The sequence below is a fragment of the Fopius arisanus genome, unplaced genomic scaffold, assembly GCF_000806365.1.
Source record: "Fopius arisanus strain USDA-PBARC FA_bdor unplaced genomic scaffold, ASM80636v1 scaffold00056, whole genome shotgun sequence".
Lineage (NCBI taxonomy): Eukaryota > Metazoa > Arthropoda > Insecta > Hymenoptera > Braconidae > Fopius > Fopius arisanus.
In genome coordinates this window covers 95,600-116,850 of record NW_011887795.1, presented here as the reverse complement: position 1 = coordinate 116,850, position 21,251 = coordinate 95,600, and the positions used below count along the sequence as shown (strand labels likewise).

The following is a 21,251-nucleotide window of genomic DNA, read 5'->3' as shown; positions in this document are numbered from 1 at the left end:
GTCTGAAGTTGGCGGTTTTTCTGGGGTCTGAAGTTGGCAGTTTTTCTGGGGTCTGAAGTTGGCGGTTTTTCTGGGGTCTGAAGTTGGCGGTTTTTCTGAGGTCTGAAGTTGGCTGTTTTTTTGTGGTCTGAAGTTGTCGAGTCACTGAATTCGAATTTCAAATTGAAACCGCCATTTTAATTCATAGTCTAAACTCTAAATTATTCATTAATTAATCACTTTTATTTGTTAATTTTTAATTATTTTTAAAGATTTCGAATTATTAATTACTTTAATCTGAATGCCAACGAAAAATTTTATTCAATTATTGAACTAGCGAATAATTGTTCGTTATGTCATTGATTATTAGATTTACAGAAAATGTTATTGAACATTTTTTGTGGAAAAAGGAATTTTGAGTTTAAAAGTTTTTTTCACTTTTTTTTCTAAAATCGCGTGGTTTTGAGATATTTTCAGAAAAACACTTGTTGTTGGAATGGAGGAAAGGTTATGTTCACCTCCACCCCTTCCTAATTATCCAATTATTTCCCAAACGAGTGAACCTCCGAAAAAATGTAATAGGACCTTTTTTGAGGAGAATAAAATTCCACACAAAAAAGATTCCCCAAAATTTTTCCATAAATCAATCGTTTCCGAAGTATTCCCCAATGAATCCACCATTCCCTTCTACTTGTTTTATTAGCCATTTATTTCACTTCTTCATTAATTATTTATGTACAACCATCATCATTACTCTCTATAAATAATCAATCATCGATTAATAGTCGATTAGAATTAAGTTTCATATATTCACTCTCTAAATGTGCCATTGGAGAATAGTGTGCGCCAGTGGGAACTTATAAAAATTTATTTCATCTGACAGGAGTGATTTGGTGTTTACTTAATCAACTATTCATTAATTATCCTCGCAAATAGCATTAGATAAAACTCACGATGAGATCTAAGTAATAACTTACACTCCCCTGACCTCGTTGATGTTACAAAGTTCCTTAATTAGAGTAATTAGTGATTTTTTTTTGCTTTTATACAGTAGTTTTGCTGCCAATGATTTATTGGTTGTCCCAGTTATTACGAGGTTTATTTACAATTCTTAGAAATGTGTATTGTACAGCTATAATACCTATCACACGTACTTTCACTTAATTCTATCGTCGTACAGATGTTAATTAATTTTTTTTTTTCGTTAATTAATTTGTCTTTTTTTTGTGATTTTTTGAGTGAGATTTTTTATCATCACTATTTCAGTGATTTATTCCCTCTCGGTTATTTTGGGTGAATGAAGGGATTAACTGGAATTATTTCAATGTCGAACGATAGTAATTAGTAATTGGTAATTAGAGTAACAATTGGGAGGGGATGGAAGCATTTTTTTTTTACATTTATCGGTTTTGAATCGATTGGGGGTGGGTTTCAGGGTGAGGGATTTTCCTGAGATTTTCCTCTTTCGGAGTAGTGAGCTGGATTCGGTAATTAATAGGTAATTAACGAGGTAATTGAGTAATTAGCAATGTTCTCTGATAGTAGTTTGACGATTGCATTCGTTAATTATTGATTATCTCGTTAATGGGTGGGTTTACGGCTGTGGGACATGAGACCTTTTTTGTCGACAATTCAATTTCGCGAAAAAAAAGACTTATTGATTTTTCTCGTAAAACCATTCATTAACGAGATAATCGGATGGTTGTGAAGGTATTCCGTTCAAACTGAATGATTGTATGCTTGAGCACTTATTAAATCCGTGATTATCTCGGTAATGAGTGAATTTGGAGTGATATGCCAGAGGACTTTTTCGTGGAGAACTTTGTTCTCTAGAAAATAGTTGGTATGACTTACCCCTCTAAAAACACTCGTTACCGAGATAAACGCGAAAATGCGTTGCACTTCTCCGGATTTATTTCTCGTGGTGAAGTGAAATATCGATTTTGCAATATTTTAGGGAAAAAATTCACAATTACATCTGCAATTATGAGTAATTCACTTCACCTCAATAACTTTCACCCGCAGTCTCCCCAGAATCCCAAACCCATCAATTAAATTAACTAACAACGACAGAAAGGGAAAATGAATGAAAACAAAAATAAAACATCAAAAATTCACTTGTGTACTCTCGATAAAAGGGCTGTCCCTCTCTCTCTCTCTCTATATATATTTTTCTCACATTTATAAATTCTACCTATACACTTAATTCTATACATGACACGGCCTATACCCTATCAATTAACAACTAATTAATAAAAATCAGAAAGTAATAATCTGACATAAACGAGTTCCTCAGTGAAGTGAGCAATAAATTTTTACATCTAAACCCGCGTCTACCACGAGAACAGCTGATCCCAGGGAGAAACGTAAGAGGAATTATTTGTTGTGAACATCAAGAGCTACAAAAAAGTTCCAATAAAATTTTTCCATGGGACCAGTAGTTACCGAGATAATGACACCCTTTCAACTTCACGTCAGATTTTTTGTAACTCCCTAACTTAACATCTCCCACTATCTTCCTTTCTAAAATCATCACCAATAATTTTTCTCCTCTAATTATTTGATAAGAATAATTGCGAGATATTTTTCAAGATAATTAGATGAATAGATTAATTATTCACTGATTAACGAGCAGAAGTGAAAAACAAAGTAAAAGAAAAAAAAAGGATACATTGAGAATTAATTTTTTTGTATTGCAATTTGACTAATCAAATAACCGATTGATTAGCGATCCAGTGGATTTCCATTGCGGAAAGTAATAGTTAAGAGAGAAAACAACAAAACTCATGAATCTGGCAAAAAAATAGCAAAAATAAGATTTTTCAAAATAATTTAATATTTTACAGTTCACATTATTCAACTCTGTTTCTCATTATAATCATTATCTAGTGTCACTAAACTACAACTTTAACTCCGATTTCACATCTCGATTGGATATTAATCCCTCGAGAACATTCCCCTCTATTTTGTCCGAAAGATAATCCAATAATTATATATTTTTTAGTTACAAATACAAAAGAAATATTCCCATCGATTTTTGTACTTTTTCATTACCAAAGTTTATAAACGAGAAATATCCTCAATTATTCAATGTATTGCATGAATTTTCCATCCAAAGAGAAAGGAAAAGATTTAAAAGTCGAGAAAATTCGATTTTACGTAAATAAAAAATTAAACTGAAGTGTTTTTTCAATTGATTTTTCAATCGTTTGATTTGAAAAATTCCTTACCCATTACTCTTGTAATAATTGACAGCATTTGTTCAAGGATGACTAATCATACCGAAAACACCGACCTCCTGGGAATCACCGAGTTCCCAATTAATTTTAATTATTTAATAGAGTTTATTAAAGAAACGAGACGAGTAAAACGAGATTGCCCCCCCAAATCCGTGATTATCTCGACAACGAGTGCTTCCACGAGAAAATGTCAAGAAACATAATCTCTCGAGAATCTCTCGACCTCGAAAAAATGTCCCAAGACATTTTCCTGTATCTCCCCCCATTTCCGAGATAATCGAGACAACCGTTCCACTCGCTCAATTCCTCGTAAATACGACACTCACCCCTGAAAAATTTCATCTAATTAGGTATCCTTGCACATTATTGACTCAACAAGTCCTACCTACTCACCAAAACACTTCCCGAACCCCCCATGACACCCACCCCTCAAACGAAAGAGAAAAAAACCCCATTTCCCCCGAGAAAAATCACTCAAACCCAAATAATGACAACTAATAATTCCCAATAACTGAATAATCATCGCCAGAGGAACGGAAATCATCTAAACTCCTACCAACGATTAATGACTGAATTGTGGAAAAATATAAAACTTAACTAAATGTACACAACTTCATAGTTATCATCATTACTCTTTAAGTTCTCTCATTTATTATTAATTAATGTGTTTTTTTTTTCGTTTTTCTTTCCTTCCAGTTATTCAAACATACGCTCTCATCGTCTTATCCACAAATCACTCATCTCTCGTTATATTTTATATATTTTTTTTTTTTAATGCATTTTTTGTTATTTTTTTATCGTCTCGAAATTTACATAAAGTACAAACTTAGCAAAACCGATAAACTTAACACAATTATTTCGGTTTACTCTCACCTCATCCCTTTTTTTACCTGTTTTCGTTATTTTTCCTGTTGTTTAGTTCATGAATTATCAGAGTAGCGTTTTTCATTTCTTTTGTAAGTATTTTTCACTAATTACATTGGGTCACACTCGTGTGTCCGTCGACTACACATCACTTCATCGATTGTTTGTCGATTATTAAATTGTTCAATTGAATTATCCCACTTGGGAATATTATTTAATGTTCACTGTCTTTTATCCAAGCTTTTTATCTATTTTTCGACTGGGTGGCAGTCACCCAGAATTGTCCAATTGTACACTAAACACTTCAGGGAATTAATTATTTGGACTGTTTTTAGCGATTGGTGGAGGCCAAGGGGCTGGAGAGCCTTGAGCGGCCTGCGAGGGTTGTTCTTCCTAGTCCTTGGGGGTAAGGAATATTATAACGTTTCCTCAAATGCTGCCATCAAGTCACTCTGCATATTCATGTCAATCTTATTTGCCATCTGAAAAAATTAAATTAGGGGGTATTGCACTATCTTCTATCTCCCCAGAATTTATTTTCCCATAAAAAAAGTCCTGCCCAGAATTCCCATTCTAACTCAATAAAAAATTTTACTCTTTCAATTACTAAAACTAATCGATTCCTTTGAATATTTCCATTATTTTGTTTAGTGCAAGGGAGTAAATAAAGATAAATAAAGATAAATAATGAAAATTCACTCACAGCTTCTCGACGCCGACGCTCCTGCTCCCGCTGTCTCTGTCTCTCCCTCTCAGCCGCAGCTTTATCAGATCCAGATGTCTGACTAGGACTGCTACTGTCAGTTTCAGTCGATACTTTAATCTCCTCAGCTCTCGTGGTAGCAGTGATAGTAGCTCCCTGTTCCGTAACAGTCTTCATGACTTTCTCGAGTGCATCCTCCTCCTCCCTCTGTCTCCTCTCAGTCTCCTGCCTCAGGCGCTCCCTCTCCGCCTGCTCTTTCTGCAATCTCCTCATCTCCTGCTGTTCAACGAGTGCCCTCTGTCTCTCCTGCTTCTCCTTGGCCTGCTTTTTAAATGCCTGAAATGAATCTCTGGCTGCTGTTTTCATACTGCTACCAGCTGTTGACTGGGGACTTGATGCCTGAGCTAGGGACGACCACGACGATGCATTCTTCACATTCTGCTCGACCGTTTTATTTTTGAATGCAGCGGCAAAATTGCCAGCTGCATTTTTTGAATCCGGTGGTGTCATTTTCTTCTCGGGTGGCAGTTGACCACTGGAGTGATTCGTTATTGGGGCCATCACCAGGGAACTCATCTCTGCAAAGAAAGCTCCCGCTACAGCGTCAGAGTTTCAGAATTTTTTCGATTAGTACAAGCCGTTATTTATTGGATAATTAGAGGTGAAAGGGAATTTAATGGTGAGACCAATTGTTAAAATTTATAATTAACATTAACCAATAATTATTCACACTTGAAATATTATTGAAAAATATTATATGACAAAATGCTATTAGATGTTATTAATTTCAATGAAATCTTCTGGGAATCGTTATTATTAATTATTATTTTAGCACTGATTTTTTGATATTATGTATTTGTTATAATAAAAGATACCAAATGATTAAACAATCGTAAAAGCAAAAGCTGATGGCGTTAATTATTTATTGCAGACACTTGCAAAATAGCAATAATAAAAAATCGCCTGAAAACACGAGGAGAAATGAATTTTCAGTTGAAAAAAAAATCAAAAGAACGATTTCCCACCACCAGAATGTCCCATAACCCCTGGTGAATATAATAAATTAATAAAAAAACTCACCATCCATCGGTTTATGTGCCATTTGCGCCTGCGAAATGATCGGTTTGTCCTCTTTCTTAGCCGGAAGTTGAGGAATCATGGGCATATTGACCATGGGTGGATCGAATATGGAGCTGATAGGTCCCATTCCCATACCGAGATTCATCCCAGGTATTCCATTGTTGTTTAATAAATTCTGGGGTGATCCCTCTCTCTTGTATCCATTCGAGTGCTGCTGAGACGTTCCCATCATGTTGTGAGAATTTTGAATGCTCGGGGGATTCAGCATGCTCTCCAGCTGATTGTGCAGGGCCATGGGATTCTGGCCAAGTCCCTGCTGCAGATTTAGGCCCAGACTCATGTTCAGGCCCGTGAGATTGAGATTTGAGGGAAGAGATGTTGGCATCATGTTCACTGAATTCTTCATCTCCTGGAGAATATTCATGCTCGTGTTGTTTGGAGTCATTGGGTGCATACCCTGGACCATCGACATGTGGGAGTCCTTTTTTCCATTGTTCGGGGCATCCACTGATGACTGAGTTGTCGGTATTGATGCTGTTGACGTGGGAATAAAGACTAGTCTATAGAAATTCATGTAAAACAGTTTCTTTTTGATTTGATTCTTCATCGTTCATCTTTGGAGGGGACTATACGGAAACCCCCGGGGTTTAGAGAAAAAAGGCAGAGAAATTTTTCGAGGGGAATTTCATTCCCGAAATAAGTTGTCTTATCACTGTTTTCTTTAAAACCACTTGCTGCTGAGATAATTCGAAAATTATCACAGAACTTTATTTACCTTAACACTCAAAAAATTTTCACTCATTAGTAATCGTTGAATTACTCAGTAATTATGGGATTTAGAGACAAAACGTAGGAGTTGTTTTTTGTGGAGAATTGAAAGCCCCGAAAAAAATTACTCTTCCGTTTTTTCGAAAAACTCGATTATCTGGGAGATAAATTGAAGATTCAAAGACAATTTGCGATAATTGGTGTGTAATTAAGGAATTAATTGGTACTGTACCTAATGAGTTGTAAGACGCCATTAGATCGGGTTGACTGATGGCCCCATCGGAGGGTGCACTGACAGGTGGAAAAGCGCTGGCTGGTGGTTGGGGTGTGTGAGAGACAACCGGTGAAGGAACTGAAGTGTTGATGCTCGTTGGTGTGACTGAAGGCGGTGGTGTCGGCACTGTAACCGATGGTGTCGGTGGATTGGATGTTGCTGGTGGCGGTGGTGGTGTGGGTTTCTTAGCTGGTGCTGGAGTTGCCAGGGCTGTCTGTCTCTGGGGCTGAGCTGGCATCGACGCATGACTCGCCACGGGCATCACCTGAGCTGCTGTCACTGCTGCCACCCCTATGGCCGCTTGATTACCCCCTGAGACACAATTCCAATTAACATAAATAGAAAATTGCTCTTATATCGCATATCATGTCATTGCCAATAAATTAGGATTATCTCTCCCTTTTTTTCCAAAATTCAAGTTGATGGAATTGATAGACGCAGATATCGTCGAGATATTGTAGGAAAAAAAATTGAATTTCACAGGAAATAAAAAAAATATTATTGCCTTCACCTTGGTCTTCAAACTCGGCCAAGAGGACATGAGGACATGAGGACGATTTTTTTTAGGCATCATTTAATTAATTTGAATAATTTTTTTTTGTGATACGAAGAGAAAACAAATTTTTGAAAAAATTGAAGTGAAACGTTTTATTTACCTTGATCCGACGATAATTGGCTGGATGGCGGTAGGACCGGCTTCACCACCAGTCCAGTTATATTTCCGGTTGTCTGATTGTTCAACAATAAGTTCCCCGTGTGATTCGCCTGTATAAATAATAATTATTTAATCAAAATCGAATACCTTTTAGAATAGAATAATTATAATAGACTTAAGTACCGGTAACGTGAGGTTTCCAGGACCAGGTGTTTTCTTCTGTTTCTTTCTAGGTGGACGATTCGTCGAATTACCTGAAAATCCACGACAATTTCCTCTCACAATCCGGCATTTTCCAATTTAAAAAAAAAACCGCGAAAACTTCTAGGAAAATTTCAACTGAAAAATTATTCAGTCTATTCTGCCCTGGGACCACATATTCGACTAAAAATTCTAATTCCCAATGAATTTAATAAAAATTGGGGCAGAATGGGCTGTTGTCTTCAGCTGGGGATTCCCCTGAGTCGTTCTGAATTGAAATTTTATTTTTTCGTCTCCTCTCGCCCTCGCTAGATCGATCAGAGATCGACCAGCAAAGAATAATTGAATGTGGAAAAATGTTGGAAAAATATCTCTTACCAATAAATTGATCCATAGATCACCAATTAATCACCAATTGATCACATAAATAAGGACTAATTGGAGTGCATGTGTCAGAGGATACCAGCCAAATTAATAAACATCTGAAGAAAGACATATAAAAAAAAAGCCATGTATTTACTGATAGATTTTATTCATATACTTATATTATAATTGTATCACTGTGTACAACAATGTTTTTTTTTGTTTTTATTTTTCATTTAATTTAAATATCTCAATCGTATGATCTCCACTATTTCTCTCTCCACTTGGACTTTCATATCTCATGATTCACTGCATTATTTTCTTTCATTTATATTAATTAAAAAATCTTTCGCAAAACAACATTTCTCGTTTCACTCTACATTAATTCATAATCTTTCCAATAATTCATTGCGATTCAATTGCGCAATACATTACAATAATTTTATGATTCCCCACTCGAGCACACATTTGTTTTTTTATTTATTATTTATTCTATCGTTTCGTTTTCTCTCGTCACAATTATTCATCCCGGAACAAATAAATGTCTCGCCTTTCATTTTGTTTATCTAGTTGCGTTTTATCGTTATTTAGTCATTCATTGTTTTAATGGTAAATTAAAAATTGAGTAATTACTACGGATAGGTAAATGTTGGACTCAATTTTTCAAGGGGAAAATCATTTGTCGTAGCACAAAATGTGAGATCTGTCGTGAATGGCTCGGGCTCGATGGATGGGGATTGGCTCAATCGAGAGACAGAAGAATTTTCTATTAAAAATACTAATTAACAATCCAATTTGCACAATTGTTTGTTTAAGAACGATTTGTGAGGAGAAAGTGAGATTTTTTTCACTCGAAAAAATTTGTATTTTCGATTTTTAATGATCCGGTGGGGCAAAATGGAGTTTTAATTAGTTTTTTTGATTAGAAATTTCATGGACTATCTCCTCGAACTGATTCAATCAATCTGATTAGGTTCTTACGAGCCTCGAGCCGCTCAATATTTATATGAAAATATCAATAAGTCCGAGGGAAATTCGGTTTCCATTCCCATATTCATCCATAATCGCTTTAAAAATTGTTCAATTCAATCTTAATCTATTATTAATACTTAATCATACATTAGCGTTATTATTAAATTTTTTTTCCCTCTCATTTCTGTGTTCTTTCGAGATATTTACAAAACGCGTCGCGATGAAAAATGAGTGAACAGAAACCAGAATTTATTACTGTCGGTTATCAATTAATTTTATCCGGAAAACTAATTATCTATTTTCACTATGGAGTGTGGATTCAATAATTGAACAGTTCTCGAAGAATTTTTGAATAATATTTTCAATTCAATTGTTATTTGCAACCACAGAATGAAAAATAATTGAGATTTCAATTTTTTGGTTGATTTTTTTTTCATTATTCAGGATTATTCTTGGTAATTGTTCAATAATTGAAGACGAATGGAAGTTGAAGATTGGTGGAAATTTTCGGAAGGCAATACGAATGGTTTTTGTTAATATTAAATGCCCTATGCGGTTTTAATAATCTAGTTGCTAAAAGAAAACAAAATGAATCCGATACTTTTGAGAATACCTCGGAAACTAGTGGTTCCACGCAAAAAATGGTAGATACATTTTTTGTGGAGAATTCAATGCTCTGCCAAAAGTTCCTCTTGCATATTCCCCTAATCCCACTCCCTCCCCCGATAACTCGTTAATTAACAAATAAAACATTTCTCTCGAAAAAAAAAAAATGATACCATTCATGAAAACCCAATTATCTCGTTAATGAGTGGTCCTACGTTGCACTATCACTGAACCTTTTTTTCAAGAGAATTCAATTTTGAACAAAAAATCCCTCGTGACATTTTCTCCTAAACCCACTGACTCTCGAGATATCCTCAAAAGAATCCGACGAAAAATTCCACACCGTTCAATTTCTCAAAATTAGGTGGAAAAAAAATCTCACGTACACGAAACTAATTGTCTTTGCGTCAAAAACTCAGGGAAAATCGGTCCGTCCATTCTACCTCGTCAACATCAACTCTACAAATCGATATCCGATCCTTTAGCCTATTTCACCACAATTTGTTATTTTTAATTCTTCACATTTTTTCATATAAATCCTATCATATGACGTAATTTATAATCTCCTTAAAAATCGACGAACACTTTTTCTGACCGAGCTTTGACCGACCAGAATTGGTACTAATATTAAATTCATTCATTTTACATTGTTTATAATTTGTTTATCTCCAATCAATGATCTATCAATAAAATCATCGGTTTTTCAGTTATTAAATTCTTTAAGTACGCCGTTGTGAGTGCATTAAACAATATTTAATTGTACTCGAGTGCAATTATGATCTTCACCCTTGATTAATCATCTCTAACCATTTTTCACTGTCTAACCAAAATCGAGGCAAAACGGAAACAACAAAAGCGTCAATATCTCCCGATCGACGAATGCATATTGAACGAATCATATCTCACTTTGAAGACCTCGAGAAAACCTTCAAAATGAAAAAAAAATCGTTCAATTTCACTCTGCCGATCTCGACTTATCGGCGATTGACTGTCGATACAATGATTCTATCGAAACAAACGTATCTACCGATCTACCGATGCCTCACGCATCTACCAAACACGGAATACTTTCCCGTTTTATAATATAGGTAGATAGAATAAGCCAATCGGAATATATCCCGTGAAAATAGATGGAAAAATCTACAATCGTTAAGCAAATGTAGATCGATTGATCAAAACAATGTAACCGGTAGATTTATCATTGTACCACATATTCCCACCTCTCGAATAAAATTAAATTCATTACCGTGCCAATTACTCAAGCACCTTATCTGAATTGCGTCCATAATTCTCCTTATATTACTTCTCTATATATATATATTTATATAGTAAATTAATTAATTAAATTTACATGATATTCTCAACAAAACTCATACGGAGCAGACATTTACACATAGAAATATAAAAACAGAGAGAATTAAAGGGGAAAAAAAAGTAGTTATTGTTTATTAAACCCTATAACTAATTGTCTCTCGAAAAATCGCGTATAAAAGACCTCTAAAACCTCTCATCATCCTCAGTAATTAATTTGTATTTGTTAATTAGGACGAGTGTTCGCTAAAAAGAAAAAAAAAGGTAGATCAAAAATTCCCATTTGTTCAATTAATCATCGATAAACAATAAGGAGGGAATAATCATCATCGATCAACAATCGTCCATATCTGATTGTTAATTGTTCAATCGAATTGTTCATTTGGCGTGTAAAACCACGCCGAATAATTAGCAATTAATAAAAAATTAATTTCAATGGAATATCAATCGTCGACATTGTTGTTATCGTATTTGTTTGTGGAAAAGTACAATTAATCATTCAGTTGCGGGATAAAGTGAACAAATGATAATTCATGATTATTGACAATTAACTGATGATTTAATCACCGGAGAAAAGCTTAGCGGAGTGCAAACAATGTGTTTGGAGGCCAGTTTCGCCTTTATTTATTCATTATTGTTAATTACCAATTGTTGACGTCTTTCAACACCTCGATTTTATTGTTTATTCATAAATTTCCTTATCGTCGTACCTCGCGTCGTTAATTCTTCTAATTGATTGCTTCTTCTTCTTTTTTTTTTTTTGGTAGATTTCATTATTTTTTGGTTGATTTTGTCAATTTCCTGAGTTTTGATTATCAACTTACGGGTGGAGGTTGAGAATGGGGATTTATTGAGTTGGAATATTTTGAGGGTTAATCTGTGGTCAGAAATCTACCGATCTAATTGGGTAAATAATCTACCGTGGGTTAAAGCCACTCTGAATTTCAATCATCGCAGCTCTAGCGGAGTAAAACTCTACCAATCGGTAGATAAAACAGTTGGGTAAAATCGTAATGCCTGCTCACCAACTGATCTACCAGCATCTACCGATTATTGACTCTACCGGCTGTTTTCTCTACCAATTGTTTCCGCAATACAATTTTTCAGGAGAGAGTCGGTAGAGCTAACAGTCGGTAATCACCGGTAGATGCATGTCAGCAGATTTGATGGTGAGTTGATACTGCCATTTTTGTTTCCCTGCTTTATCTGCCAGTTGGTAGATTTCTCAATTGGTAGAGCTGTGACGTCGATTCTACAATACGAAAACTAGACTTCTGACCAATTATTATCAACCCGAAATATCCCAGACACCAATAAAATCGGTTTCACTCCACTCCATTGTCTTTTCATCATAAACATCACCTACATCTTGTACTTTTTTTTTTGTCAATTGGGGAAAGTAGTCATTAAAATTCCCCCAATTCAATGCAACAAAAAATTAATTTATAAAAATTAATTTTTGATCATTATTGGCTGAAAAATTAATATCTGGAATTTACAACTCGTGCTACAATGCGCTTAATTCAATGAAAAAATATCCAGCCACCAATACACATTGTCTGCATTCTTCATAAACACTTTCTTTAATTAAAAAAAAAAAATTAGAAATATCCCGATTAGCTCATGATTTTTTAATGAATAAAAAAAAAACGTATAACTGAGGGGACTGGGCAGTCCTGTTCGCTCGAGTTGTCCCACTCTTATCACGTGGTATCAGCTGATTCCGCCATTTTGGCATTGGAAATTTTATTTATTTATTTTTTTTTTTCATGAAAGCAAATATCTAAATTCGTAGGCTTTTCCTATCGGTATTAATTCATTAATCTGTTAATTGATTAATTATATCCTCAATCTTCAATCCACTCACTCTTGTACTCACCCCAACCCCCTCCCTTCCACCCCTCCCCACCCCTTCATTCACGCATGTTTTTCTAATTATCGCAAAATTAACCAAAAAATGATAATAAAATGAGTGAAACGATTGCGAGAGATTTTTCAATTTTATAGATTAATTACTTTTTCTGTCGTATTGCCACCATTTTCCTCTGGCCTGAGGCCATCGACAAAATGGCCGACATCTTGTCGATAAAGTAGATGAACAAATTCGACGATCAATCGAACTATTATAGTATCTCAATCGTATTTATCATGCAAAAAAACGACAAAAAGGAATCAATGAATTATTTGAATTTTCGTTGATCAATTTCGTTATTTGTTCTGATTATTAATGAATAATTATTCATTAATTAAATAAAGCTGGTATATGGCGTATGGTATCCTCTAAACACAGTCTGCACTCCACTAGCTCACCTGCTCGTTATTATTTTTTTTTATCTTGTGATTGTATTTTTTTTTTCATTTTTCCATAAAAATAAACAAAAAAAGAATTGGCTATAATTACTTAAATTAATTTAACTGTTCAATTGAAAATTGAGTGTCCAGGATAATTACAGATTACGTATCATACACATTGGATTATTCAATGGGATATAAACATTTACACATTGTCTGATCAAACAATTGTTTATAATTCATCGATTGGGAATTATGATCTCTCTCAATTAATTATTTGAAAATTTACAATTGATTTTATGTGATGCTTGGGTTTTCGGGAGGACTGGACATTTAATTTCCACTTGAATATCAACTTTTTGTGGTAATTAACGTTTGGAGAACGTCAATTAAACGCTAACACCGTCCTAATGATTTATTTATAATTCTTTTCCGTTTCTTGTTATTTTTTTTCTAGTGAGGAATATTTTTGTTCATTTGGGGTTGAATTTGGAGGCATTTGCGATAATATTTTGTGCTTGTGGAGTGATAACAATATTTTTTTTTTCTCTCATATCCCAAAGTCTCTGACAATTGATTGATTTTTGAGCTCAAGAGAATTATATTTACAAATTACTGAGAAGAGAAGATTTGATTGTTCTTACGTTCAATTGATTAATTCACTAACACCCGAAGAATTCAAAAAATCAATTCGATAATCAAAAGACTAGACTTTCCCCTCATTTCGAATGGTCTGAACTCAAAAAAAAGGAAAAAAAAATCAATACCAATAAAATTCCCCAGAAATTTCTATTATACAATTTGAATTGTCGAGAAAAATATCTAGATTAATTCTGACGATCAATGATAAACTAATCACGTGTTACCTTATTATCGCAAAATGTCCTCCAAACAATCGAAATGGCATAAGAAAAAATTTTCAGTTCGTATTTAATACTGGAGGCATTCATTTAAATGATTAAAAACAAGTGCCTCCACTGTTCCCAATTAGGGCTGATTTATCATTCATTTGCTTGTGATTATTGCAACAGCTGAATTTCATTTTTTTTATGAGGTAATTATCTAACCTGCTTCACTGTCGCTCGAATCACTGGAGCTAGATGATAGTGAACTACTGCTGGAATCACTGTCACTGCTGCTACTGCTCGATGCTGACAGTCTGGATGGACCACTGGCACCACCTGGACCCACGTCGGCTGATTTACTGCTATCTTCTGTCAAACCAACAAAAACAAATGATTCAACAAATGTTATCTCTCCGATCATTAGGACAGAAAATAGAGACAGCTCCAGGGGATGATTTATAATTTTTACGTGACTATTCTATTATTTTATGAATATTTCTCACCTTTCTTCGGTGGCTTCTTGACATTCCCCAACTGCCCGGTGACATCCTGCAACCTCTTCTCGAGCTCCTGCTTCTTCTCAGCCATCTGCTCGTCCTTGCTCTTACCACTGAGTTTCTTATGCACCTTCTTCCTCAAACAAGATGCAACATAACTCTCAAGCTCTCTCAATGTCGACGGCTTGAGTGTCTCAAAGTCAATTTCAATCTCATCAGGATTCGAGTCCCTGAGCGATGGCTCCCTCGACTGAATAATATGCACAACCCTTCCCAATTTGTCACCCGGCAATTTATTGATATCCAATGACAACTGTCTCTTCTCATCGTAGGACATTGGTTTGGCATTATCCTCGTCCTCAGAGTCGAAGGCTATCGGTGGTGGTTGACTCGTTGCATTTTTCTTCTTAGTACCAGCTGATCTGCTATTTGTTTTTGGTCTCTTCTGGGCTGCATTTTGAGCAGTTGCTTTGCCAGGACCTCTACTCTTAGTCTTGGGTTGTTTAGCATTGGCAGCTGCTGTTGCATGAGCTTTACCACCACCAGCTGACATACCCTGATGATGATCAGGCATACCCATACCAACATTAACAGCCATACCAGATGGTAGTTTAAGATCACCACCACCCATTGCAACACTAGCTATACTGGCATTGACACTGTCCGATACATTAGCCATTCCAACATTTGGCTTCATCAATTTTTCCATGGCACCACTGTGGCTACCCATACTTGGGGCACGATTCAGGGATTTTGGTTTCGTCTTCTCAGGCTTTTTCTTTTTACCCTTTTTACGATCAGACTCTTCAACGAGTTTTTCGATTTGACCTGATATTGCCTTGAGCTCTTTTTGGAGTGCAACAAGCCTCTCTCGCCTCTCAGCCTCAGAGTCATCAGTCTCAGATGATGATTCTGATCCTGATGTACTGCTACCACTGCTGCTACCCTTCATCGCCATCATTCGTCCCATTGGCTCGTCAGGAACCTTGGCAAATCTCATCTCGAATACATCCTGGAGTTTCTTGGCCATTGCCACAACGTCGTGATCCGGTGGATTATATTTGTAGCAATTTGTGAAGATCAGTCTGACATCACCAGCAAATTCTTGAGCTGTTTTGTACTCTCTGCTGTCCATTTTCGTCTTCACGCTACCTAAATCCATCGGTTTTTTTATGATGTCATGGTAATCGTGGAGGCCCAGTAGCTCGGCGTCAACGGGTTTGTAGAATGGCCACGCGTATCCCTTGATAAAGCAGATAGCAATTGCATTTTTCACAACATGCGATTCTAGGGAATTCGTTAAATTTTAGATCGATTGTTCCGGGAATATCTCGGTACTGAGTGATTTTAGGGTTAAATGTCAAGAGACTGATTTTTTAGAGAATTTAAAGAGCTAGAGAAAATGTGGGGACGGATTTTATCGTGAAACCACTCATTCTCGAAATATCCGGGTGAAACAGTCGAGTTTTGTTTGGGGCGATTGGGTAATTAGGCTTTGTCGAGTAATTACCGAGTGTTTCTTTGAAAAGAGCTCCTTCAGGATTTCATTGCAGGACTTCAGTGCCTCCGAGAGTTTCTCCTTCGATTTTCCACCCACGTGTTGAGGCTAGAATTTGATTTCCTATTTCATTCCACTCATAAAAAATTGAAAAAAAAAACAGAAAGAAAGAAATAGATCATTTTCAATATCGAATATCTCCGGAACTGTCGAGTCAATTTTCAAAAATCTAGTCTCATTTAAAATAGAATTAAAATCCCTTCAAAATGAACCTAGACTCGTCAAAATCGCATCGTCGTTCCAGGAGTTATTCGAGATTTACTAAACTCACTTTCTTGAAGAGAAGAAATATAAATAATTATTGACGTTCTCTGATAATTAAAACTCTACAATTTGTTGAGGTAATTAAAAAAATAACGAGACACCACAGATGAGATGGCGAGATAGATGTTTGACTGAGGAAAATAAAATAATCAAAAATATCCAGAAATAATCAGAGAAAGAAATAGAAAAAAAAAGAGAGACAAAAGGAAATTGATGTTTATTTAGAAAGAAAAACAACAGGATTTTGATTGAAACGTTGGATTATTTGATTTTCCTCAATCACAGATATGTTTGATGATAAATATTGTGTACCTGTTGGGCCATAGCTCCCATGAGGGGCATGTTGGCCTGATGGAATGGCACAAGGCCGTCTTCCGCTTGCCTCGATGGCTGAAACAGCCCCATCATCAACCCCTCTGTTAGTATGTTAATGCAAATGACGTGATTATACATGCAAGCCAACGACAATCACAACAATAAACTGTGACGATGAAAAAAAAAAGATACATTAATTAATATTCCAAATTAAACTATGCGACGTACACTTGACGTGAGCTTTATACTGATTTAATTAATAAATTGTAATTATTGAGTCACAATAAATTATGAGAGGTCTCAAGATGATTTCCCAACAATTTTTATCGCTTTATAATTGAGAAATGAGAAAATGAAACTCTTGAAATAAATTTCATGATTTTAAAATGAATTTGCAGAGTCTAGACTCCCTGTAATTCCCATAATTTTCGATACTAGATTAAACGAATATTTAAAATGAAGTAATTAACCCCATGTTACCTTCTTGATCTGTCTCCCAGACTCCCTCCTCGTTGGTAATTTAGCAATTTTCGAATCCATCGGTGGATACATGGGTTCAAATGAATTAGCCGTTGGTGTTGTTGTATCCGCCTTTCTCTTAACACCTTTCTTGAGTTTAGCTGGTTGAGACGGTGGCAGAACAGTTGGTGCAGCAGCAACCTGAGGTGTTGGTTGTACTGGTGGTGTTGGTGGTTCCATAGCTGGTTGTGCATGATAACCAGTTGCTGGTGGTACAACTTGTTGGGGTAATGAATTGTGAGTTGCCATTGGTGTTACACTTATTGGCATTGGTGGTGCTATTGTCGTGGTATTGGTGCTACCAGGTACAGTTGGTGGTGCTTGAGTGCCAATTGGTGGCATTGGTAGTACACCAGTTGTGCCAGTTGTTGTGGCTGTTGGTGGTAGACTGTTTGGTACACTCGATGAAACTGTTGCAGCACCTGACGATGGACGACCTCTACCAACACCCGCAACAGCACCAGGAACAGCACCTGGCGCTGGTGGACCAGTCATCGGTGCAACACGACCAACTTTTTTTCCCTTGGGGCCTTTTGTCACTGGTGCCTCAAGCTCTATCTCCTCTCGAGGCATTTGTGCTACCTGAGGGAGGCAAAATAATTTTTTGTACATATCTCGGTAATGGAGGACTTTAGAGTTTATTGTTATAGACCTTTTTTAAAGATAATTCCATTCTCGAAATAAAAATTCTCATCACTTTTTGTCGTACAACAAATTTTGAACGAGATAGATGAGAAAGTAACGAGGTGTTTTTTATTTCCAGAGAGAATTGCTCATCTGTTGTTAATTGTTAATTATCTCGAGACGGGCAGGGTTTAGAGGAAATTGTTGTGAATATTTTTTTTAGAAAATTGAATTTCCTAGATAAAATTCCTTGTCTATTATCGTCGTAGGACAACTCGTTAGAGAGATAATGACGAAATTAATGGGAATTTTTGGCTTTATGGAAGTAATTGGGGTTTTTAATGAGTTGTGGTTGATTAACTGATTAGATGTGAGGCCTTACCTTCGTAAGGAATAGTTTTTCGAGTGCTTGTGCCATAACAACAACGTCCTCCCCAGGCTTGTTGTAAACATAACAATTTCTGAACATGGTATTGAAGTCCTGAATGGCCTCTCGTGCTGACCAGTAGTACGTGTTCTCCAGGCGTTTCTTTATCGTTCCAAGATCCATTGGTTGTTTTATTATCTTGTGGTAGTCCGGTAGATTGAGCTTCTTCGCATCTACCGGCTGCTGAAAGGGCCAGGCAAATTGGTGCTTCCATACCGGTTTTAGAACAGCTTTTTGGAGAAATTGTAGCTGATTCGTAACTCTTCCTGGCCTCGTGGGTGGTGGTACCACAGGTGGCTGGACAATGCCATTGACCGGCTCGACTGCCGGCTCATCTCGAGGCGGTGGTGTCTTTGCAGGTACAAATTTACCTCCTGTTGTCGTGCCAGGGGCGCTTGTCTGAAAAAAACAAACGACAAACCCAAAACTTTATAAATGGCCTGACACTCCATCCTAACAATCAAAAATATCTCCGAAGGGGGTGAGTCTACGTGAAAAAGTTATTGCACTTTTTTCGTTGGAAATTTCATCAGCTTCAAATAACGTCCCACACCGTTTCGCGTTAGTTCAATCGTTAACGAGATAATTAGGGAAATAGTGAAGATGTTCAGTGGGTTAATTTGACATTTCGAGAGCCTTTTTTTTAGTGCCGAATTATTTCAGGAATGAGGGCAGTTGGAGAAAAATGTTATTAGACTTTTTTTTGGATAATTAGATTCTTCACAAAATTTCTCTCTGACTTTTTTTTATAACTTCGACAGGGAGGAGCATGTTCACGTCTGTAGTCGGTTATTGAATATATTGTTGCTTTCAAAGTTCGAAAACTGGGTTTTCACGTTCGAATATCGATTTTATTAATATCCCGAGAAGTTATGAACTTGTCGTGGCTTATTTATAGTTTTTCAGAGGGGAACTCATGTTGGGTCATAAAGATTTGACTATTTCTGTGCGTAAAACAAACGTTTTTAGAAGAAAAATACATAAAAAAACAAAAATGTTGGGATATTAAAGAGTTTTGCCTCACCTTCGGTATATTACACAGCCTTTCGCGCTCCTCCACGTCTAACTGCAACCCCAATGAATAAATAAACGAATTAATTACTTCCTGAAGAAAGAGGAGAAAAGATTTTTAGAATTTATGGATTTTAATTCTTACGGAGTTGTTCTGCGAATTGGTATCCACCTGCTGCTGCATGGTTGCTTCGTTTCTGCAAATAAATAAACAATAAAATGCCCTGGGGGCTCTAGACAAACGATAAATCATTCACTGAGGAGAAGATTCCCCCAGAATATTTCATATTCCTTTCAAATTATTTCATCATCCACTAATTCATCAAATATCCCATCAATGACTGATTTAGCAAGAAAATTTTATAGGACATTTTCCGTAAAGAATTTCATCGTTTACAAAAAATCCCTCTTCCATTTTCTTCTAAATCCTCTCAGTGATCAGATAATCCCACAATTAACAATTGTTAACTCAACATTTCTTGATTGGTTCAGAACGATTTTATCCCTCGATACTTTTTCAATTATCTCGTTAATGAGTGGAGTTAGAAGAAAGTTTGCAGGACATTTTCCGTAGAGAATTTCCTCAGCTACAAAAAATACCCCTAACACTTTCCTCTGAAACCATTTCTTACCGAGATATCCTCGAAAAACCATCGACAGTCGATGAATTTTTGAGAGAAATGATTGTTTATTGAGTAGTAATTAATCAATTAATGACTGGACTTACCTTTCCGACATAAATGGTACATAAATGCAATGTAGCAGGTAACTGCTTTACGTTGATGCTCAATGCTACGAGGCTTCATCAACAACTGATGTGACAATGATACAACTGATCATTGTTGTACATGAAATTCCTTTTACGAAGACAGTTCAACTAATTCTCGATCACGTTGAGGCATAACAACAAGTAATATCCTACCAGAAGGTAGTTACTTGCTATGTCAGCCCTAATCTGATGGTTAACCCCAGTACTCCACCCGGAATTCCCAACATCTGGATAAAAAAAATTTTAACAAATCAATTTCCATCTCAATTCTCATTTACACCATTAAATATCACTTTCACCACAAAATCCCCCAAAAAAATCCATAAAAAGTTAATAAATCCACGAAAGATGATAGAAACTCATAATTTAAATGAAAAACTAGAAATTCATCGACTTCAATCGTTCATCACTGATCATGGACACGAGACAATAAACTTTTGGCGCCAAAATAAAAATTATGGAAATAATCTCTAGATTTTTTCCTGAAATTTGTTTTTGAACTGATGCTTTTATTATATCGTTCTCCACGACTTTTTATCATCTTTTAACAACAAAATATGGATGTAAACCCCTATGGATTTTTCTGACTTCTAATGCCCCCCAAATCCTCTAAAAACTGAATTTTCCCTGAATGTTCGAAAAAATTGATCACGTGGCATTGCAACATCCCAGAAGCCCCGACGTAGCAACAAACCCCAGGTTCACTTAAAAAATCTCCAAAAGTCCCCCCTCCACGAAGAGAATGACCTCAAAATTTAGGCGCCAAAACTGGAATTTTCCCGTGAGATCCCCGAATCCCCCCGTACGCCAAAAAACCCCCAAAATGTATCAAAATCCCCCAAAAACCCGTACAAACCCCTACAAACCCCCAGAGCCCTTTCCTTCTCCACAACTGCCCTCGAAACCCTCAGCATCTAATTTCCCGGTCGTCGACACCCCAAAAACCCCAAAAAACTCCCCAAGCCCCCCAAAAAAAAAGTCACACCATAAAATTCCCCCCAGATGAAGGTCCCAAGACCCCCAAAAAATTTTCACCTTCACAAGTAGGTCCCCAAAGTAGGCCAAGGAATATCAATCACCTCCATCCCACGGCGACCCCCCCCCCCTTCCCCCGA

At 36.3% G+C, this 21,251-nt stretch overlaps 1 protein-coding gene across 4 annotated transcripts in view; it reads right to left on the bottom strand.

The window, feature by feature from the left end:
- Window positions 1–2,797: 2,797 nt before the first annotated feature.
- Window positions 2,798–21,251, bottom strand: part of LOC105268314 (bromodomain-containing protein 4) — a 19,576-nt gene continuing 1,122 nt past the window's right edge. For 2 of the 4 annotated variants that reach the window (XM_011307761.1, XM_011307762.1), the window contains exons 2-16: window positions 20,095–20,363; window positions 19,513–19,564; window positions 19,381–19,422; window positions 18,312–18,755; window positions 17,267–17,887; window positions 16,784–16,861; window positions 16,160–16,255; window positions 14,656–15,892; window positions 14,375–14,521; window positions 7,746–7,816; window positions 7,564–7,672; window positions 6,866–7,219; window positions 5,866–6,399; window positions 4,786–5,381; window positions 2,798–4,564 (exon numbers count right to left, since the gene is read on the bottom strand). In XM_011307761.1, coding sequence (XP_011306063.1) covers window positions 4,499–4,564; window positions 4,786–5,381; window positions 5,866–6,399; window positions 6,866–7,219; window positions 7,564–7,672; window positions 7,746–7,816; window positions 14,375–14,521; window positions 14,656–15,892; window positions 16,160–16,255; window positions 16,784–16,861; window positions 17,267–17,887; window positions 18,312–18,755; window positions 19,381–19,422; window positions 19,513–19,564; window positions 20,095–20,105 — 4,458 coding nt within the window. In that variant the 5' untranslated portion in view covers window positions 20,106–20,363 and the 3' untranslated portion in view covers window positions 2,798–4,498. The remainder of the gene's footprint in view (window positions 4,565–4,785; window positions 5,382–5,865; window positions 6,400–6,865; window positions 7,220–7,563; window positions 7,673–7,745; window positions 7,817–14,374; window positions 14,522–14,655; window positions 15,893–16,159; window positions 16,256–16,783; window positions 16,862–17,266; window positions 17,888–18,311; window positions 18,756–19,380; window positions 19,423–19,512; window positions 19,565–20,094; window positions 20,364–21,251) is intronic. The other 2 variants (XM_011307763.1, XM_011307764.1) reach the window with 2 other exon arrangements.